At 36.9% G+C, this 20,323-nt stretch overlaps 1 protein-coding gene across 2 annotated transcripts; it reads right to left on the reverse strand.

Annotated features, from left to right (window-relative positions):
• LOC108336167 (uncharacterized) lies at window positions 1-13,001 on the reverse strand. 2 transcript variants are annotated; one of them, XM_017572500.2, is made up of 6 exons: window positions 12,654-13,001; window positions 11,891-12,003; window positions 6,947-7,281; window positions 1,599-1,694; window positions 717-776; window positions 1-442 (listed from the first exon to the last, which is right to left on the reverse strand). In XM_017572500.2, the coding sequence occupies exons 2-6, from the start codon at window positions 11,991-11,993 to the stop codon at window positions 239-241; spliced, it is 798 nt and encodes a 265-aa protein (XP_017427989.1). In that variant the 5' UTR covers window positions 11,994-12,003; window positions 12,654-13,001; the 3' UTR covers window positions 1-238. The 2 variants fall into 2 exon arrangements, with proteins under 2 accessions (XP_017427989.1, XP_017427988.1); XM_017572499.2 differs by having other exon boundaries at window positions 11,891-12,000; window positions 12,654-13,000.
• Window positions 13,002-20,323: the final 7,322 nt, after the last annotated feature.

Below are 20,323 nucleotides of genomic sequence, written 5' to 3' on the forward strand. Positions count from 1 at the left end.
TTTTAAAAAAATTACCTATAACTTCTACTTTATTTATAAAATTCTTAATATGAACTTCATCTGTGAAGTAACAGTTAGGCCAAAAAAAGGATTAGGCCAGCCACAACCTTAGTTTAAGTATAAACTACAAGCTACTTAGTAATAAAAAAGAAAGTCAGATGCAAAACTGGGATTACAATAAATTTCAAGTCTCTTGGCCAAAGAGAGAAATGAAAGAAAAAGTAGATCTTCCAATGTTCTAAGCTTGATCTACATCCAAATCAGGTTCCTCATCCGTGTCTTGCTTCTTAATTTCGTATGAAAAGTCTTCATCAAGATTCTCCATAGTTCTTCCAAAAATAAATGACTTCGTTCCCATTGTTGTAAAGGGCATCAAGCCAAATGCTCGAGCAGTTTTTATCTCCCTGGCAACCTTTCTTTGAGCCTTTGCACTAATGCCGGTCTATTCAATGATCAAAAAGAAACAGTGTTAAGATCTCATAGTATATATTTTATGAATTCTTCATAAATACTTACAGAAGAAAAGATGAGAACTTTTTTCTTCCCGAAAATTAAAGTCAACTTATACACAAGTTAAAAAATTAGGTTTCGGGAAAACTAACATGAAATAACTTGTATAAATTGACTTACACATTAACTAATTGGAAAAAAAATATTTTTCCTTCATAATAATCCTCCATCATTCTTACAACATTACTGTCAATTTCAGAACTTACCTTGCTTCGCTTGATAATAATTCCTGCCTCTGTTATGAAATTTGCCAGGAATCTTACATTCTGCAACAAAACATAAATACTACTAAGCCATTTAAAAAATAGCATTAATATCTAATAGGAAGATAATTTGTCATAAAGGGAAATATGTTATCATAGTTTCACTAACAAGAATGAAGGAAAAGTACGGTGGCCAAACAGTGTCGCAACATATATTTACCTCGCCTTCACCTGCCTTCACTCAATCTAAAACTGACTAACCATAAATCGATTAAAACTTTAGCATAACAATAAGCTAGCGAAAATTTTAGGCTTGGATTGTAAGTGAAAACTTTACAAGAAATTTTCATACAACTTTATCAAAGTGGTTCTAAGAATGCAGACAATTTAGAGCCATGGATCAAAGCAAACTGGAAGGATAACTTTCTGCTTGTTCAAATGAATCTGTAATATATATTAGTCATCTTTTATGTTCATAGTTAACATAAAGACATCTAATTTAATATTAAGACACATGGGAGAGGTCATGACGGTATGGGTTAAGGTTCACTTATACACCATTCCGATAAATTCGGAAATGAATATATGGTGAGTAATGTCCACAAACAACCTGACAATCTACATAAGATAGTTTTAACAACAAAAATGTTTTTATTCTTTTCCAGTTTTTCTTTCACCAAGACAATGCAACAAGCACACACGGATTAACAAAACATGTAATGAGATGTGAAAGTGTCTCTTGCCATGAGAACATGCAAGTCGTGAAGTTAGTTTTACTTTATCACAATAGTAATATACAAAAACAGAATATTCATGGAAGTGATAGTTTTCACTGCAGCATAGCAATCAGAAGTATAAAGGAACTACTCTGACACAAGTGCTAACCCTGAAATCTGCTTGACTAAGAACTTCTTTGGTGGTTACACTGAATTCATCCCTTATGGGAGGCTTGCGTACACCAGGCTTGGTAAGATCCAGCGCCTGTATGAAGAAAGACACTATGCAAATTAAAAAACTAATATGTACACATAATACAAAATAAACATTAACAGAGTAAAGATTGGGATATCATGCAGTGAATGGGATATTGTAGCCATGGTTGTTTATAGCAGACAAAATAAGATTGGTGATAGGATCAAAAGCCTTTAACATTATTGGTTAATCATACATACCATTGAATATGAACAATCAGATGTGTACATCTTAATTCATCTAATTTAAAACCCTTAAATGCAATTGACTGAAATTATATGTCAAATTAAAAAGGATAAATAAACAAGAGACGGACAAACAGACAGAGTATCAGTAATTCTGTCAACGACCTTCTAAAAGCAACACATTTTGTTTCATGAGGAGCAATAAAAAGGGTTGGATTTGAGGGTTATAATATTTGTTGATCACGCAAGATGAGAACACCCATTCAAAATTTCCCAAATGCGTATTCTTGCAAAAAAGATGTATTCCCTCCACTTTTGATTGATACAATCAATAAAGATACCTGCAACACACAAGACATCAAGAAATTCAAAACATCTTTCATTACAATCCAACCATACTCACATGTCTTTATCTCACCCACCCAAACGAGCTCAGCTAATGGATTGCTAATCCCAACCATTCCCAACATTTTCTGACACCTACACAATGATTACTGATGACACACTGCCTAGACTGTCCCACATCGACTAGAGATAAGGCCAAATTAAAGTATATAAGTGGGTGCAGACCTCACCTTACAAGCCGGTTTTGTGGGGATGAGTTAGGCCTCAAGTCCACTTCTAACATGGTATCAGAGCCCATGGTTCGGGTCTGGTGACCGGGCTCAGACGAGTACGCCCCCCCCATGATCAGGTGAGCCTGGCAGGAGGCCAGTGACGGATCACCGGATGAATCTTGAGAGGCGGGGAGAGCAAGAGAAATGCTCATGTTGTGACCATGGATCGTGAAAGAGGGCAAAAGAGAAATGCTCCGTGTTGACCATGGTGTACTCAAGGAGGAAAAAAAAAAGACTTCCGCAGCGGGGGAGGAAAGACCACAGTCCTTTGTTTGAGGGAGGATGTTGGAGTGCAAACAAAGTCCCACATTGAGTGAAATAAGGACTGGTCAAGGGTTTATATACACATAGATATCTCCAATGATGAGAGGCCTTTTGGAGTGGTACCAAAAGCAAACCCGTGAGGGCTTGGCCCAAAGCGGACAATATCTTATCATGTGTGGAGTTCTATGTGTGTGTCGAACCTCCCCCCAACAGTGGTATCAGAGCACTTTGAATTTTTAGGGTTTCTCCCTCTCCATGGCTGCCCAACTTGATGATCGGAGTCAGTCTCGCCAATCAGGTAAAGGACGTCCAAAATGTGACCACTGTGGCAAGCTAGGCCACAAAATTGATAGATGTTATGCGCTTCATGGACATCCTCCTCGACCTATAGCAATGGCTAATTCTGATCCACCTCTCCCATCACCGTCTGCAGACCATCCTACATCAAATCCCATAAATAACCCTTTACTCTTTCAGGAATTTCTCAGATGGTATGAGGACCGTCAGCACTCTAGTTCCACTACATCTGCTTCTATTACACGCACAGGTACTCCTTTTGTTGGTCTGACTCACTCTCTCGGATCTTGGGTCCTTGACTCAGGCGCCACCGATCATATCACTGGTAACAAGTCCTTGTTTTCTTCCTTGTCATGTCCGGTTAATTTACCCTCGGTAACGATGGCTGATGGGTCTAGAGTCTCATCTCGTGGTATTGGTACTGTTCATATTTTTCCATCCATATCCATTGATAATGTACTTTATGTCCCTGGGTCTCCGTTTAACTTATTGTCCGTAAGTCGTCTAACTCGTTCCCTTAATTGTGTTATTTCTTTTACCAAAGATTCTGTTTGGTTGCAGGACCGGAGTTCGAAACACATGATTGGCACAGGATGTGAGTCTCATGGCCTATATCATCTCAGCCCTTCTCCACATGCTGGCGTAATCATGGAGTCACCATCCCTTCTTCATGCTCAGTTAGGTCATCCCAGTCTTGCCAAACTGCAGCAACTTGTTCCGAGTCTGTCCAAATTATCAAGTTTGTCGTGTGAGTCTTGTCAGTTAGGTAAACATACTCGTAGTTCCTTTCCTCGTAGTGTTTCACAACGAGCGTCATCCCCCTTTTCATTGGTTCATTCTGATATTTGGGGACCTAGTCGTGCTAAGTCAACTTTAGACTCTCATTCACCTGTTACTGTTGATATTCCTCTTATCTGTGATCCTCCTGGTGATACTCCACCCATTTTGTCTTCTCCTTCTTTAGACTCTCATTCACCACAGGATCATCCTTCACCTCCACCCCTTCAGGTTTATAGTCGCCGTAATTGTCTCCCTCATGACTCACTTCCGGTGCCACCTCATGTGTCTCCTCCGGCTCCAGCAACTGAGTCTGACTTGCCTATTGCCCTCCGTAAAGGTATACGCTCTACCCGTAACCCTTCCCCCCATTATACTGTTCTTAATTACCACAGATTATCTCCATCTTTTTATACTTGTCTCTCATCCATTTCTTCTGTGTCAATTCCCAAATCTGTGGGTGATGCCTTAACTCATCCTGGTTGGCGTCAAGCTATGATGGATGAATTAAGTGCTTTACAGGAAAGTGGAACTTGGGAGCTTGTCCAATTACCATCTGGAAAGTCTGTTGTTGGTTGCAGGTGGGTGTATGCTATCAAGGTTGGTCCTGATGGCACCATTGATCGTCTGAAAGCTCGACTGGTTGCCAAAGGCTACACACAGATTTTTGGTTTGGATTATGGTGATACTTTTTCTCCAGTGGCAAAAATGACCTCTGTTCGCCTGTTCATTGCCATGGCCGCTCTTCGACAATGGCCTCTTTACCAACTTGATGTCAAAAATGCTTTTCTCAATGGTGATTTGCAGGAAGAAATTTATATGGAGCAACCGCCTGGCTTTGTTGCTCAGGGGGAGTCATCTGGATTGGTATGTCGTCTTCGCAAATCCTTATATGGCCTAAAACAGTCTCCTCGGGCCTGGTTTGGTAAATTCAGTTGTGTTGTTCAACAATTTGGTATGTCTCGCAGTGAAGCGGATCATTCAGTGTTCTATCGCCACTCGAGTGTTGGATGTATCTATTTAATAGTGTATGTCGATGATATTGTTCTCACAGGAAGCGACTATCTTGGCATCTCTCAGATGAAACAACACCTTTGTCATCATTTTCAAACCAAAGATCTTGGCAAACTCCGGTACTTTTTGGGTATTGAAGTAGCACAATCCAATGATGGTATTGTCATATCTCAGAGGAAGTATGCGTTAGACATCTTGGAGGAAACAGGGTTAATGAATTGTAAATCTGTTGAGACACCTATGGACCCTAACATCAAACTCCTACCAAATCAGGGGGAGCCTTTCTCAAATCCTGAACGGTACAGAAGACTAGTTGGTAAATTAAACTATCTAACTGTTACGCGTCCTGACATTTCCTTCGCAGTTAGTGTGGTGAGTCAATTTCTAAACTCCCCATGTGAAGACCATTGGGATGCAGTTGTTCGTATACTGAAGTATATTAAAAGATCACCTGGAAAAGGTTTGCTATATGGCCCTAACAACGATACAAAGATCGTTTGCTATTCAGATGCTGATTGGGCTGGTTCCCCTTCTGATAGGAGGTCTACTTCTGGATATTGTGTCTCTATTGGTAGCAACTTGATATCTTGGAAAAGTAAAAAGCAAAGTGTTGTGGCAAGGTCGAGTGCAGAAGCAGAATATAGAGCTATGGCATCAGCTACTTGCGAGCTTGTGTGGCTTAAACAATTGCTTAGTGAATTGAAATTTGGAGATGTCACTCACATGATACTTATATGTGATAATCAAGCTGCTCTCCATATTAGCTCTAACCCTGTCTTTCATGAGAGAACCAAACACATTGAAGTTGATTGTCATTTCATTCGAGAAAAAATCATATCCGGAGATATCAAGACTGAGTTTGTTAACTCAAGCAACCAGTTGGCAGACATATTCACTAAGTCCTTACGAGGACCTAGAATTGATTATCTTTGTAACAAGCTTGGAACATATGATTTATATGCTCCAGCTTGAGGGGGAGTGTTAGATGTTAAGATGTGTGTCTTTGTTATTTGGGCTTAGTCTATTCTGTATTAAGGGCATTGGCCCATATCTTACAATATAAATAAACTACCCTATGTGTAGTCTATACACACAAGGGATATTTTCTCCCAATCTTCTTTATTTCTCACATGGTATCAGAGCTATGGTTAGAGCCTATCCTAACATTATTGGTTGTTTGTTGGGCATATTGTTCCACCCATTATCGGGCCGCTATTGGACCACCCATTAATGTCTAATCTCACGCTCGAGATGTATATACCTCGGCGTGAGGGGGTGTGTTGGAAGTCCCACATCGACTAGAGATAAGGCCAAATTAAAGTATATAAGTGGGTGCAGACCTCACCTTACAAGCCGGTTTTGTGGGGATGAGTTAGGCCTCAAGTCCACTTCTAACATAGACCATTACAACTCTTTTCCCACCCAGTCATAGTTTGCAAATGTTCTTTTTGTACACCCTTTATTCTGCGACTCAACCAACCAACACCCATTGTTCTTATCATATTTATAGTAGTAAGGAGCATATCCAACATAATCAAGATTATACATCTATTATTAGGAACGTTTTGTTTATTCTTGTACTATACCTTTATTATTTGAGGATATCAGATCTCCTCCATTTATTTATAGATTCATTTTTCTCAATACAAATAAAGCATCCACACTGTCTCAGAAGAATACAGTTTCAGCATAATACCTCCCTTTTTACTAGACCTCAACAGTTCTTTTTCTTCTAGAATAACCTGTGAATATCTCTTTAATGTTGTTTTTCTAGACGTATATAATATACATAGTGATTATTTTCATTAAAGATCTATAATCTGAACTTAATGCCCATCCCGCTATTCCATTATATAGCATTATCGGAGCCTGTCACTTTGTGCTGCTACGAGTATAGAAAAAATACCCTGCGAGACACTCTTCACCATATTTCATTCAGTACCTCTGACCAAACATGTGTATAATTTATCACTACATCAATCATCAATTTGGACAAAAAAACATGTAATGCCCACATGCATGACAGAACCAAGCACAAACATCTAAAACTAAAGATAAATATAAAACAATGATAGCCAAGGAAAATAGACATTGTTATTCAACTTACCTTTGTATCATATGTTGAACCAATTGGGAAATCGGCATCATATCGAAAAGCATAATCTTCTTTGTCAACTTCATCCTCATCAACTTCAAAGTATGTGGCAGCATTCTTCAGGTTTTCATCCATTCCATCAGATAATGAGTCATCCTTTTCTAGATAATCCGGCATATCATAACCAACACCATTTCCAAAACCAGATCCACGTCGAGCCATTCCCTTTTGGCTAATCTTTTCAAGAATGGAATCAAATTGGGAAAATCTACCACGATTTTCTCCAAACTTCCCAAACTCCTCAGGAGGTTCTGACTTGTTAGCCTGCTGATCACTGGTTTGATTATCTGCTCAAACATTGGGCAGGAAGATCATAAGGAATAATTTTAATTTCACAGTACAGTAATGAGAAAAGTTAGGTTCCTAAATTGGGAACCTACTTTCAAGACTCACTTCCTCCCCAAGAAACACAGAAAGAAAGAGAAGTCTGAATGTTATTCACAAGTATAGTATCTGTACAATCAAACGCAGAGGCATAACCCTCTTCCACAAGTATAAACCCGTAAGCAACTAAGCAATCAATAATATCCCCCAATCCCTTCTACTCAGCCTCTATTTATACAATCTTACAATCTCACCAAAACTGTCCTAAACTGTTAGTTTGTTATATTCATTTCCTCCTATTTCTCCTCTCATAAACTACCCATCCTTTCTTATTCTTATCCCTATCAATACCCTCCCCTTGATCATCAACCTTGTCCCCAAGGTTGAAATCGGGGTACTGTTCTCGGATGGTTATTTCATCTTCCCAGGTGGCCCCTTCTGGTCCTTCTTGTTGCCACTCCACTAGCAGTTGCGGCACGCTTCCTCCTTCTTCTGTCCGCTGCCTCCTTCCCAAAACATTCACGGGCCAAAACGAAGGCCCTTCTGCCTGCAGATCAGGCGGTAGGTCCTTCTCCACCCGGTGCTCTCCTACTGCCTTCTTCACCTGTGAAACATGAAACACTGGATGGATTCGAGCTGTCTCTAGCAACTGCAATTTGCAAGTTGTCTCCCCCACCTTCTGAATCACCCGAAAAGGTCCAAAATACCTTGCTGACAGCTTTGGGTGGAGTCTGGTTGGCATTGAGGTTTGTTTATGGGGTCGTATCTTCAAATACACCCAGTCCCCCACATTCACATTCGCGACCCGTCTCTTTTTATTAGCTTGTTGCACCATAAGATCCTGCGCGCGTTCCAAATGGAACCTCAACTGTTTCAGAGCTTCGTCTCTGGTTTGAAGTTCTTGATTCACGGCCTCCACCAGAGATTCACCAGGAATGAATCTATGCAAAGAAGGAGGCGCTCTCCCGTAGACAACCTCAAAAGGTGTGCACCTTATTGCTCATTGGTAACTCGTGTTATACCAAAACTCCGCCCATGATAGCACTGTCATCGAACCTCGAGGCTGCTCTGAACAGAAACACCTGAGATAACCTTCCAGAATACGGTTCACCACCTCCGTCTGCCCGTCCGTTTCTGGGTGATATGCGGTGCTCATTTTCAGCTACGTCCCCTGGCTTTTGAACAATTCATTCCAGAACATGCTCAAGAATAATGGGTCTCTGTCGGTCACGATGGATTTTGGGATCCCATGCAATCTTACTACTTCTCTCATGAAAATATCAGCCACCGTCCTTGCCGAATAAGGGTGTTTGAGCGGTATGAAATGGGCATACTTGCTCAAACGGTCCACCACCACCAAGATAGCGTCGTACCCCTAGGACTTAGGCAGCCGTACCACGAAGTCCATGCTAAGCTCTTCCCAAACTGCATTTGGAATTGGCAAGGGCTGTAGTAATCCTTGCGATGATGACGCTAAATACTTGTGTTGTTGACACACAAGACATTCAGCCACAAACTCTGTAATATCCTTCTTCATCCCGACCCAGAATAAGGACTGGGCTATCCTCCGGTATGTCCTGTAGACTCCCGAGTGGCCCCCCGTTTGAGTTTGGTGGAATTCTGCCATTAGCCTAGGTAACCACGAAGACTTTGCAGACAATACTAATAAAGCAACAAAGGTTCCTCTCGTTCCTCCCCCGAATCGGATACCCAGCGCCCTCTTCAACCCCTCCCAAGAAAGGTTCTTGGTTTTCTCTCGCCAGAATCAGAACCAACTTCCGGCGTAGCCATCCATGCTAATAAAGGCCAATTCCAACTTCTCCTCCTCCGCCACCTTCTGGACTTCGAAAAACTTCTCCGCTCGGGCCGATCCATACCCACGGTTCGCCCCCCCCAAACACGGGTAATTCGACTCGCTTCCTCCACTGGCTCATCCCTCCTTGGTTACCTTCTCCCCCATTTCCTCCTCCGCCATTCAGACCACCGCCATTATCGTTCACCGACGACTGACTCTCCCCCTGTCGCTGTCCTTGGTTAATGGGTATACGTTCTCCCATCGCTTTCAAGATCGCTTGGACGTCCTAGCGTATGGCTGCCGTATCAACCTTTGTCTCAGTGATTGCCACTTCCACCGCCTCTAAGTGCCCTTCGACCACCACCATTCTTCCCTCCATCTCCACGTGCGAAAACTCTCCGATATTGATCCGGCAGGTCGGACCAAAAGTTAGGTTCCTAAATTGGGAACCTACTTTCAAGACTCACTTCCTCCCCAAGAAACACAGAAAGAAAGAGAAGTCTGAATGTTATTCACAAGTGTATAGTATCTGTACAATCAAACGCAGAGGCATAACCCTCTTCCACAGGTATAAACCCGTAAGAAACTAAGCAATCAATAATATCCCCCAATCCCTTCTACTCAGCCTCTATTTATACAATCTTACAATCTCACCAAAACTGTCCTAAACTTTTAGTTTGTTATATTCATTTCCTCCTATTTCTCCTCTCATAAACTACCCATCCTTTCTTATTCTTATCCCTATCAGACAGATATAAATATAATTTTAAACAACCTTCAATTTTGGAAATTGTGATTCTAGCACAGACCACCATACTGTTGAAATTATATTTACATGAGTTGGATATAGTAATAAATGCTAAAAAAGTCCCAATTATGTTACATGCAATGTGCAGAAATCCATTACGCCTGTGACACAGAACACCTGAAACTCTCATCTGATTAAATCTTAAATCCATACAGGTTTACTATATAACAAAGATTATGCTAACCTTTCCTGTTTGAATATTCAACAGGAATATTTACTTCCTTTTGTCCTACTACATACATTGAAAAATAAAAATTCAGAAGTGTAGTTAACTCATCTCAGTACTGGAAAAAAATATACAAATACCTAAGAACATGAAGACAAACAATTACAGGACCCTACTTAACACGGAAACAAACAGAAGATGACAGATGATGGTGACTAATCAACTTTAAGAAACAGAAAAAAAATGCTACACAGTCAATGAGATTAAAAACCAACTCAAGTCAGGCCCGATCCTCCTTCTAAGCATTTCTCTTACACTCTAGGAGCCCACCTATTCCCCTCCCCTACCAGGTACTTGCATTTTCCTTGACAATTACAAACAAATCTCGATCCCAAGTGTAGGATTTTGGAAAAACGATGAATACTATCCAAAGTGATATGATCATAGATAGGGCAAGAATGAAGAGTTTAAAGAGTGACAGGAAGCATAAAAAAAATAGCATAGGTTTTTCTTACGCTTGTATTTTTCCTATTCCAGTTTCTAGTTTCTTTCTTAGTTTGGTTGTAAAGAAGCTTATATATTCTTCTTTTCTTTAAGGTGAAAGAAGAATATATAAGCTTCTTTACAACCAAACTAAGAGAAAGAAACTAGAAACTAGAATAGACAAAATAAGCCTAAGAAAAACCTATGCTATTCTTTTTATGCTTCTTGTCACTCTTTAAACTCTTCATTCTTGTCCTATCTATGATCATATCGCAAAGAATACATTTTTTCACATCATACTTGGAGAATCTTCAACTATAGGCAGTTCATTCTATATTTACCACAGCCTTGGTGACTCAGACTGGTAATTCCCTATTTTGCTTTTCTCAATATTTGGTTATTCAATCCTGGGGTTGGAATTTCATGCTTTTGATCATATTGTTGGTAAGTTGGTAACTTCTTTTATCATCCCAAATTCATCTCTCACAAAAATTACTTAACACCCTTGCAAACAGCCTAGAGATTAAAGCTACAGGCATTGGTCAAGAACCCTCTTCCATAGATACCTTTGGATTTAGTTCTTCTCTTCCTGATTGTCCATTAAATCTAGCTTCAGTGAACCAACTGACCCTTTTCCTTAACTGTTCACTAACCTTTTTCTCTAATTCCTTCAACATACGCAACCAGAGTATGGAAAGATTATTGGTGCATGTTTTTAATCATTCATGCCGACTAATCTCCTTCTGTTGTTAGTACTGACACTGAATACAAATCTCCAAATTATCTGACCCTAAATAAGTACTAAAGAAGGATTCTCAATCTCTCCCATTTATAGTCTTTTGAAATGTGGATCATGTCAGCTAAATAATCACAATAGTAAGTTTAAATTTCAACTCAGAAATGTTTATTCAGATGTTAGGGACCATCACAAGTTAGCTCTATCATGTGTCATATTATAACGAGTTAGTTTAGCCCAGTCAGCTTGCATGTGACAACTGGCTGTAACAGTTCGCAACTGTTTCTGTTCTTTGTAGAGCAAGCTATTTGTAGCTGTATAATCTTTGTTGTGACAGAATTCTAAATGTGATGAGAAATAAAATTTCAATTTTAACAATGGTAAGAGGCAGGCTGGCAAGTCTAGACCTTTTGGTTCACAAGAAAACTTTCAATCATAGAGGAGTGAGTAAAGCATAAAACATTCAAAAACTCAAACTTCACGGAAACCAAACACATACAACGAAATCATCAAAATCAATTACCAAAATATCAGCAACAAGGCTGACCATTGCTTACAAAGGAGACAATGCACAGACCAAGTACCTGTAAATCCCCAAGTGGAAAGGCTTCTGAACATATGAGTCTGATAAAACTGACGGGACAAATTGACACTTAGTGACCTAACTGCAACTGAAACAATCTTCATTTTGTTCCTGCTTCAATAAAACAATTGTTTAAACCCGTAAATTTATGAGCTCTGCACTAGACTTAACAGTAGCTAAAAATATAACACCACAAAATCAAAGAGATAAATTATCTCACTTCTGTTAACCTGAAATCTAAATTTCTAATTAAACCATAAGAGATGTCTCAAATATTTCCCTATCCAAAGAAATTATATCACAAAATTTCAAAAGAAAACAATAGCTTTCCGTTATATACCTTCATAATACACATACACAACATATATATGGATACGTTTAAGATAACACCTCTCACACTTCAAAATTTAGCAAGAGTATAGGGATACTGGCAATTTATTTTGAAAGTCAGAATTCAGAAGATGACAGTGCAATAAACTTAAATAAATGATATTATCCACACGAACATTAAGTTCTTATAAGCATGGTTATCAAACTAATCGTTAACTCAAACGATCCGATTTAAATCGGAAGCAAGCTCGATTTTAATGCAAATTCAGTAGAATCAGGTAGCATCGGTGAACTCGGCCAAACTCGCGATTTTGCAACCGATGGCGAGTTCCAAGAGAAGATTTTTTAAAACTCAAAACGACAGTGGTTTGGTGTGCAAGAGTGAAGAAAACTCACTGATTAGAAGAAAACTCAAAAAGCAATGAAGGGCTTACCTTGCCAGAAAAATGAGAAGTTGTGGGTCTCCAAATTTAAGGGTTCCGAGTAAGGGAAAGTGAGTGTTTATTGTTTGAAGAAGATGGTGGCGCGGCGGCAAGACACCCCTACGACGTCGCCTTACAGTGGTGGCTAGAGCAAGGGCTTCTCTGTGTCTGTCCGTCTGTCATAGGTAGAGCGTCGTCGTTTTGCTTTGGTCTTCTGAATAAACAAATGTTTATTAGTCCGGGTCACTGAAACTCGCCGGGTCAAGTCTGACTGGTTCGGGTCATAATGTTGCAAACACTTCCCAGCCCGTTTTCGTCATTAACATCAAGTTTCACTACGTTTCGCGTTTCAAGTCTGGGGATTGTGCCACCTCCAAGCTTTCATTCTATATATCCAATTTTTTTGTTAAAGTCTAAAATATCCTTTAGATAAGAATAAATATTTTTTTTCTTCTATAATTACTCAACTCACTTATATCCATTTTTTTTGTTAACATGCATCTCTCTTCATTCAAAATTTAATTTAAAAATTTAACGAATTTTGAAATTGAAGTTAAGAAATTGAATTTTGAATTAAGATTTATAAATTCAACAAACTTCAAAATTAAACAAATTTTAAAATTTGATTAAGAAACTCAACCATTACAAAATGGTATATTATATGATTAATTAATAATAATATTACAATAAAAATATAAAAAAATATATTTATAGCATCATATAATATTTAATTGTTATGTTATTTATGCATGTTTTGATATACGTAAATTATTGGCTTTTGACAACCTTAATGTAAAGTAAATGTCAGAATGTGAGTAAATTCAGAAGTGTATTTTATTTGAATGGAAAAATAAATCAATGTGAAGTTGTGGTTCTTTCTTTTCTCTTCATATTTTTCATTTGACGGTGAAACTTAAAAAGAATGATTTTTTTTTTAATCTAATATGTATTTATCTGTCTTCTAGGTTTCATTATTATTGAACATGATGTTTTTAAAGAATTATTAGATGAAATTTTTAAATGGAGGAAAATGACAATGTTTACTTTATAGTGCTTGATTTTTTGCGTTAGTTTTTACTCAATCACTAACAAGACGTCTCATTACCTGAATGAACCACATAAAAAAAACATTGAATATTAGAAATAAGAAGAAAAAAAATAGACCAGAAGAACAAAATAAACATTTATCAGAAAATAAAATTAAAAAAAATTATACTTCTTATTCTAATTTGTATGTGTCAGTCAACGAATAACTTATCATTTAACACAAACAAATGCATTACAAAAATTAAAACCGAAATATAATTTTTACAAAATACTAAAACAGAAGGAAAAAAAATCATAGGAAAAATTGCAAATTTATATTAAAATAAATTATTTAAGTCAACTTATTTTTTATACACATACACCATATATTTATAATTTACCTATGGCACACGCAATTATCAACTTGTCACTGTCGAAAAATGTCCATTTTGAGTTAGGAGAGTCCTATGTTGATATTTAACTGTATAGTTTGTCAATATTTTTGCCAAACACAATTCTTTAACACAAATTTAATCAATGTATGAAAGCTGCATACTTTTTCTTTATTTTTTTATGAAAATAAAACATTTGGTGTATTTTTGTAATTTTTGCAAAATAAAAAAAATGATAAAAAAAAATCCACTCATATGCTTTGGATTTAATTGCATGGGAAGAGTCATTTAATTGGAAGATCAAAAGGGAGCTAAAAAAATAAACTATGCAATATTGAGATCTGATATTTAATGGAGATTTTGACATACCTACATAGTTTAGACATGGACATATAATTGCAAAATTAACATGCTAAGAGTCAAACACATGATCTTAGAAAAGAGTAAGATGAACAACATAATCAATACACAACTTTACACATCTCTGACCGACAAAAAAGTAGTATTACATATATTACTAAGTATTTTAATGAACACATAAAAACAACTTTAATTAATTTCTTGATGGAAAATTGAGCTAAAGCACTTGTACACAAACTCAAAAGACGACAATAATATTCAATTAACTAATAGTAAGCAAAAATGAGTCATCAAATTTACAACATTTAACCAAGATGCAGACAAAAAGAGGCAGAGATGAACTTCACTATACAATGCATACGTATAACATAGGAAAAGAAACAGAAATATTGAATTCCATGTATAGACAAGCAAAAGCACAAGAAACATATCACTCAATGCTCTGATTTAACCCTCACTTCTCCATTTGGCAGTGTATTTTGAGCTTGTGTCTGAAGTTTCAACTCCTGTATGATGTAATAAGGCCAATATTTATGTAACGAACAAAAATACTTAATTCTTGAATTCACTAAACCTGTTCAGCTCTTTCAAAAAATTTAGCTATATAAATAGTCTCTTCATGCTTCTATTTACCATAGTCCTATTAAATTAACCATATAATATACAGCGCAAAATGTGCAGAAAAGCCAACCCCAATGTTCTTAGAATTTAGTGGGATTAGATAATTTTAAGAAACATAATTGAACAGAAAAGGATTAGATGAGAACAGTAAAAAAACATAATAGTTGGTTTCTTGGAGTAGAAAGCATTCAGAAATAATGTGTATTATTTTCTTCCTAAACTTAATAAATCTCTCCCAGCTTTATTATTTGTTACTGTTTGCAATACTTGACTTGAAGAAGGTGAGCATCAAGATTCAAAAGTAAACCTGTCCATCATGTAGAACAACAGCCACAAAAAGAAATAAAAGTTAAAATACAAAAAGCAATTCAAGGAAAGAAGATTAGTAAAGCTAAGGAAAAGACAAAACACATAACCTCATGTTAATATTACCTCTTCCCACAATATCAAGAGATTTTCATCTTCAAGATAAACCTTTCCAAACTTTCTAGAAACTAGTTAGATAATAGTTCTAAGAAAGGTGTAGTATGAAATGACTTATCTGAGTCCATAATCCATGAGTCAATGGAACTATCTAAATTACATAATAATGCATTTGCAATTTTCATCTGTTGTTGTTGCTGCATTTGCTGATTGATTATCATTTTGCTTCTTTTAGTTGTTGTTCTTCCTTGAAGCACGACATTGATTTTTAAAGTGACCATTTTTCTGACAATTCCAACAGGTGATATCATTTCGTACTTTTGTTTGTGATCTCCTTCTAGACTTTGATCTGCCTCGGCCTTGATTACAACCTTTCTGGCTATTTCTTCCTCTATTCTCAACACTCAATGCTGAACCAGAATTAGAACGGGAAGATTCCATTAAACTTCTCCTGTGAACATCTTCGCTTAAGATCAAGTCAAGGATGTTATCAAACTTCAACTTGCTATTGCTTGCAAAATTACTACCTATAGTAACAGTAGCACCCCAACTTTCCGGAAGAGACGATAATAAAAGTAATGCTTTTATTTCATCATCAAAAGTTATTTGCATTGATGCCAACTGTGCAATAATTGTATTAAATTTACTAATATGATGAGTAACAGAGTTACCTTCATCCATTTTAAGGTTGACAAGTCTGCGAATCAAATACACTTTATTGGCTAGAGAGGGCTTCTCATACATATTTGATAACGCTTGCATCAAATCTGCAGTTGTTTTCTTGTTCATGATGTTTAACGCAACATTCTTGGCTAATGTCAGCCGAATCACACCAAGGGCCTGCCGATCTAATAACTCCCAATCTGACTGTTCCATGTCATTTGGCTTCTCTCCTCTTAAGGGTAGATACAACTTCTTCTGATAAAGGTAGTCTTCTATCTGCATCTTCCAAAACCCAAAGTCACTCCCATCAAATTTCTCAATCTTCACCTTACCTTCTTCCAATGCCATTGCTCCCGCTACTTTTGAAGAAAACTCCCACAACTTCTCTAAACCAAGATTCCCAAGAAAAAAGAAAACCAAACCTTTTATGATGTGGAAGATCAGACAAAGCTGCAAACACAGAGCATACTAAGAAACTGACTCCTGATACATATGAAGACAAAAAAAAGGAAAGAGAGAAATAAATGACACAAGAATTTAACATGGTTCAACATACAAATACCTACGTTCATGATTACACTAATAAGTATATTTATATTTTTGGTCTATCTTTCAAGCTTTATAGAAAATTGCTTATATAGAGAACACTATCTATCATTATTGAGCAATGTGAGACTAAATTAAGCTCTACAATACTAATAATATAAGCTTTGCACAAGATGTTAGCTAAAAATATAACACCACACAAATCAAAGAGAGAAATTATCTCACTTCTGCTAACCTGAAATCTAAATTTCTAACTAAACCATAAGAGATGTCTCAAATATTTCCCTATCCAAGGAAATTATATCACAAAATTTCAAAATAAAACTTTAGTTTTCAGTTATATACCTTCATAATACGCATACACAACATATCTATGGATACATTTAAATAATACGTTTTGAAATATGAAAGTTTGTCCTTCAACACTACATGTTTTAACTTGGCTTGTACCCTTAAAAGAAATCTCCAGTTATTGGATCCAATTTAAAAGTCATTCTGATTCTGTTATTTTTAAATTTGCTTAAATTCTGCTTTAACGGCACGGAATTATTACGTTCCTAAACTTCTATCCTCATGGGGGGTTTTGGTGATCGCAAACACTGAAAATTTGAATTAAAAAACGAAAAATTATTACAATTTATTCATACTGTTCAATTTAAACACGAGAATTAACATTAATCGCCACTTAAACAGGGATATAGTTTGTTTGTTTGCTCGTGAAATCTAAAATATGACAAGAATGAGGTATGCAGAATATGAAAAAGCAACGGAGGGCTTACCTTACCTGAAAAATGAGAAGTTTTAGGTCTCCAAATTTAAGGGTTCCAAGTAAGGGAAAGTGAGTGTTTATAGTTTGAAGAAGATGGTGGCGCGGCGGCAAGACACCCCTACGACGTCGCCTTACAGTGGTGGCTAGAGCAAGGGCTTCCTTCTGTGTCTCTCTCTCACAGGTAGAGCGTCGTCGTTTTGCTTTGGTTTTCTGAGAAAACAAATCTATACTGGCCCGGGTCATTGAAACTCGCCGGGTCAAGTCTGACCGGTTCGGGTCATAAGGTTGCAAACATTTCCCAGCCCATTTTCATCACTGCAAGTTTCACTACGTTTTGCATTTCAAATTTTCCGTACTATTCCATTTTCTTTCTCTTGTCCGTTTCATACAAATTAGGTTGGATCATATTACGGTTTTAGTGTTTTTTACTCATATTTTCTTATCTTGTGTAAGGATCGAAAAATTTAGAGAGAGTGGAAACTAGGTGTATGCAGTTGATTGGACCGCACGGTTTTGGTGGTAGTATATAAGTAAAAGGTTCAAAATTTCGTTCATTCTCTAACTTCTTTTCAAATTTCTGAATTCTCTTTTCTCCTCCTTCTCTCTACAAATTCTTCTAGAAATTCTCACTTTTTCTTCATTTGATCATCAATTAGGTCGTGCCTGAGCTTTCTTGGTGTTAAGAGCTTCTCTTTTCACCGATTAAGTTGTTGTTTTGGAGTTGGTAAGTTCAATTCCTTCGTCCTTTGAGATTCCTGCATTTTCTGTTACTTGCAAGCACTGTTCAGCTTGTATGTGTTCATCAACTATTCCTCTGAATATGTTTTCTGTCTTTAATCCTCTGATTGGTTCCTTTTCACCGATTAGAATTTTGCAGGCTACTTTAGAAGTTACTTGCGGGTTAGGCAAGACTGTGGAAGTGTAGAATTTGTCTAGTTTATTCGAGATAAGGGAAGCTAGTAATTTAATTATATTTTTCTGTGTTAGGAAGTTCTGTTTGGACGTTTGCATGTATGAATAAGTGGATGTTTGATTGAATTGTGTTTGAAATTCTGTGTATGACTGAAACCTGTGAACTGATTGGGTTTTCTACCGAAAAGTGTTCGGTCTGTTCTATTTTTTTTAAAGAAGTGAATAGAGGAAAATGAGAGTTTGAGGTTAGGAGTGAAATTGGGTGGTAAGGTACGTCTGGGCAAGTTTATTTAGACTTGTTAGAATCTTTAAGATGTTTTAAAAATGTGTAAAAAGTAAGAAAATGGATTTTTGGTCAAAATTGGGCGTTACTCATAATTCTGCAAAACAGAACACCGAGCGGTTATTGTTGACTGTTCGACCTTGTTCTGTGCTCGGTCATTAACTAGGTTCGGTCTCCTTGGAGTCCTACTAATTCATGATCGTTCGGTCTTAGAAGGGTGGGTTTCTTAGTGTTAGCGTTCGGTCTTGTACTAGCAGTTATACTAGTGTTAGCGTTCGGTCTTATACTAGCAATTATGCTAGTGTTAGCGCTCGGTCTTATACTAGCAGTTATGCTAGTGTTAATGCTCGGTCTTATACTAGTAGTAATGCTAGTGTTAGCGTTCGGTTTTATACTAACAGATATATTAGTGTTAACGCTCGGTCTTATACTAGCATTTATGCTAGTGTTAGCATTTGGTCTCTTCTAGTGGTCGGTTTTTAATAGTGTTCAGTTACTTCTTTTGTTCTATCTATTATGGACCGTTCGGTCATATCATTTGGGTAGTGAGAAATCGTTCGGTCTCCAACGTTCACAGGGTTCTCGGTTTTATGAGTGAGGATATGATTGTTGAATGACATTATATGTTAAATGATGAGGATTATGTTTCAAGTACTGTGGAAGAGAATTCCAAGGCGGAATGTCTCGTGAATGGTTATTGAATTGTAAAGTATGAATGTGGATATCGTGCTAAGCTGGTGTTTATCCTGATATTCTGTGATTACTCATTCTCAAGTAGAGAGGAGTAACTCATGTGTGAGAATGGGAGGAGGTCCTTTAACCTCAGGGTATCGAGGTAATCTTCACTGGACTTACCTTGTGGGGTAGCTTGATAGGTGTCTTGTTGTTTCACCACCACAAGTGCAAAAACACCTGTAGGTACACATTCATACAATCCGGATGGTCAAGTCAGGTGTTTGGTCTATGCATGAATATAGTGTTCGGTCATAACTATTTGAGTGTTCAGTTTGTATATGCTTGCTTGTATTCAGTTTTGGTATGTAGTAGTGTTCGGTTTGACATTGTTTGAGCTTGAGTAAATTGTATGTATGTGTATGCAATTAAATTACATTAGCTTACCCTTATTTCCTGTTTTTGTCCATGTTCTGTTAGGTTATTCTCTTGCAATGATCACCTTTGGGTGTTAGCAGAGGTAGAGGAGTGCTCGGTGGAGCAAGCTTTGGAGGAAGAAGAAAGACCAGTCGTTTAATAGTAATTTACTATTTAATCTTGTTAATAGTGGTGTATAAACTGGTCAGTAGGTATATAGTTTTGGAATAGTGTAGGACTTTTGTAAAGTTTTAAATTTTATGGTTATTTTGTAATAATTGTAAGGTTAACTTTATTTCCAGTTACTGTTTTATTATGTTATTAAATGATGACTCCTGTATATAATTTTATGCTATATTTTTGGGATGTTACATCTTGGACTATTGAATCTCAAATAATATATAATATAATTAATAAAGAGGTAATAATATTCGAGAAATATAAAATATTTAAAAGAATAATATATTATATGATCAATTAATAATAATATTACAATAAAGATTATAAAAAAAAATATTTATGGCATCATACAATATTTAGGTGTTATGTTATTTATGTATGTTTTAATTATTGGTTTTGACAATGAAGTGTGAGTAAA

Source organism: Vigna angularis, chromosome 7 (genome assembly GCF_016808095.1).
Source record: "Vigna angularis cultivar LongXiaoDou No.4 chromosome 7, ASM1680809v1, whole genome shotgun sequence".
Taxonomy (NCBI): domain Eukaryota; kingdom Viridiplantae; phylum Streptophyta; class Magnoliopsida; order Fabales; family Fabaceae; genus Vigna; species Vigna angularis.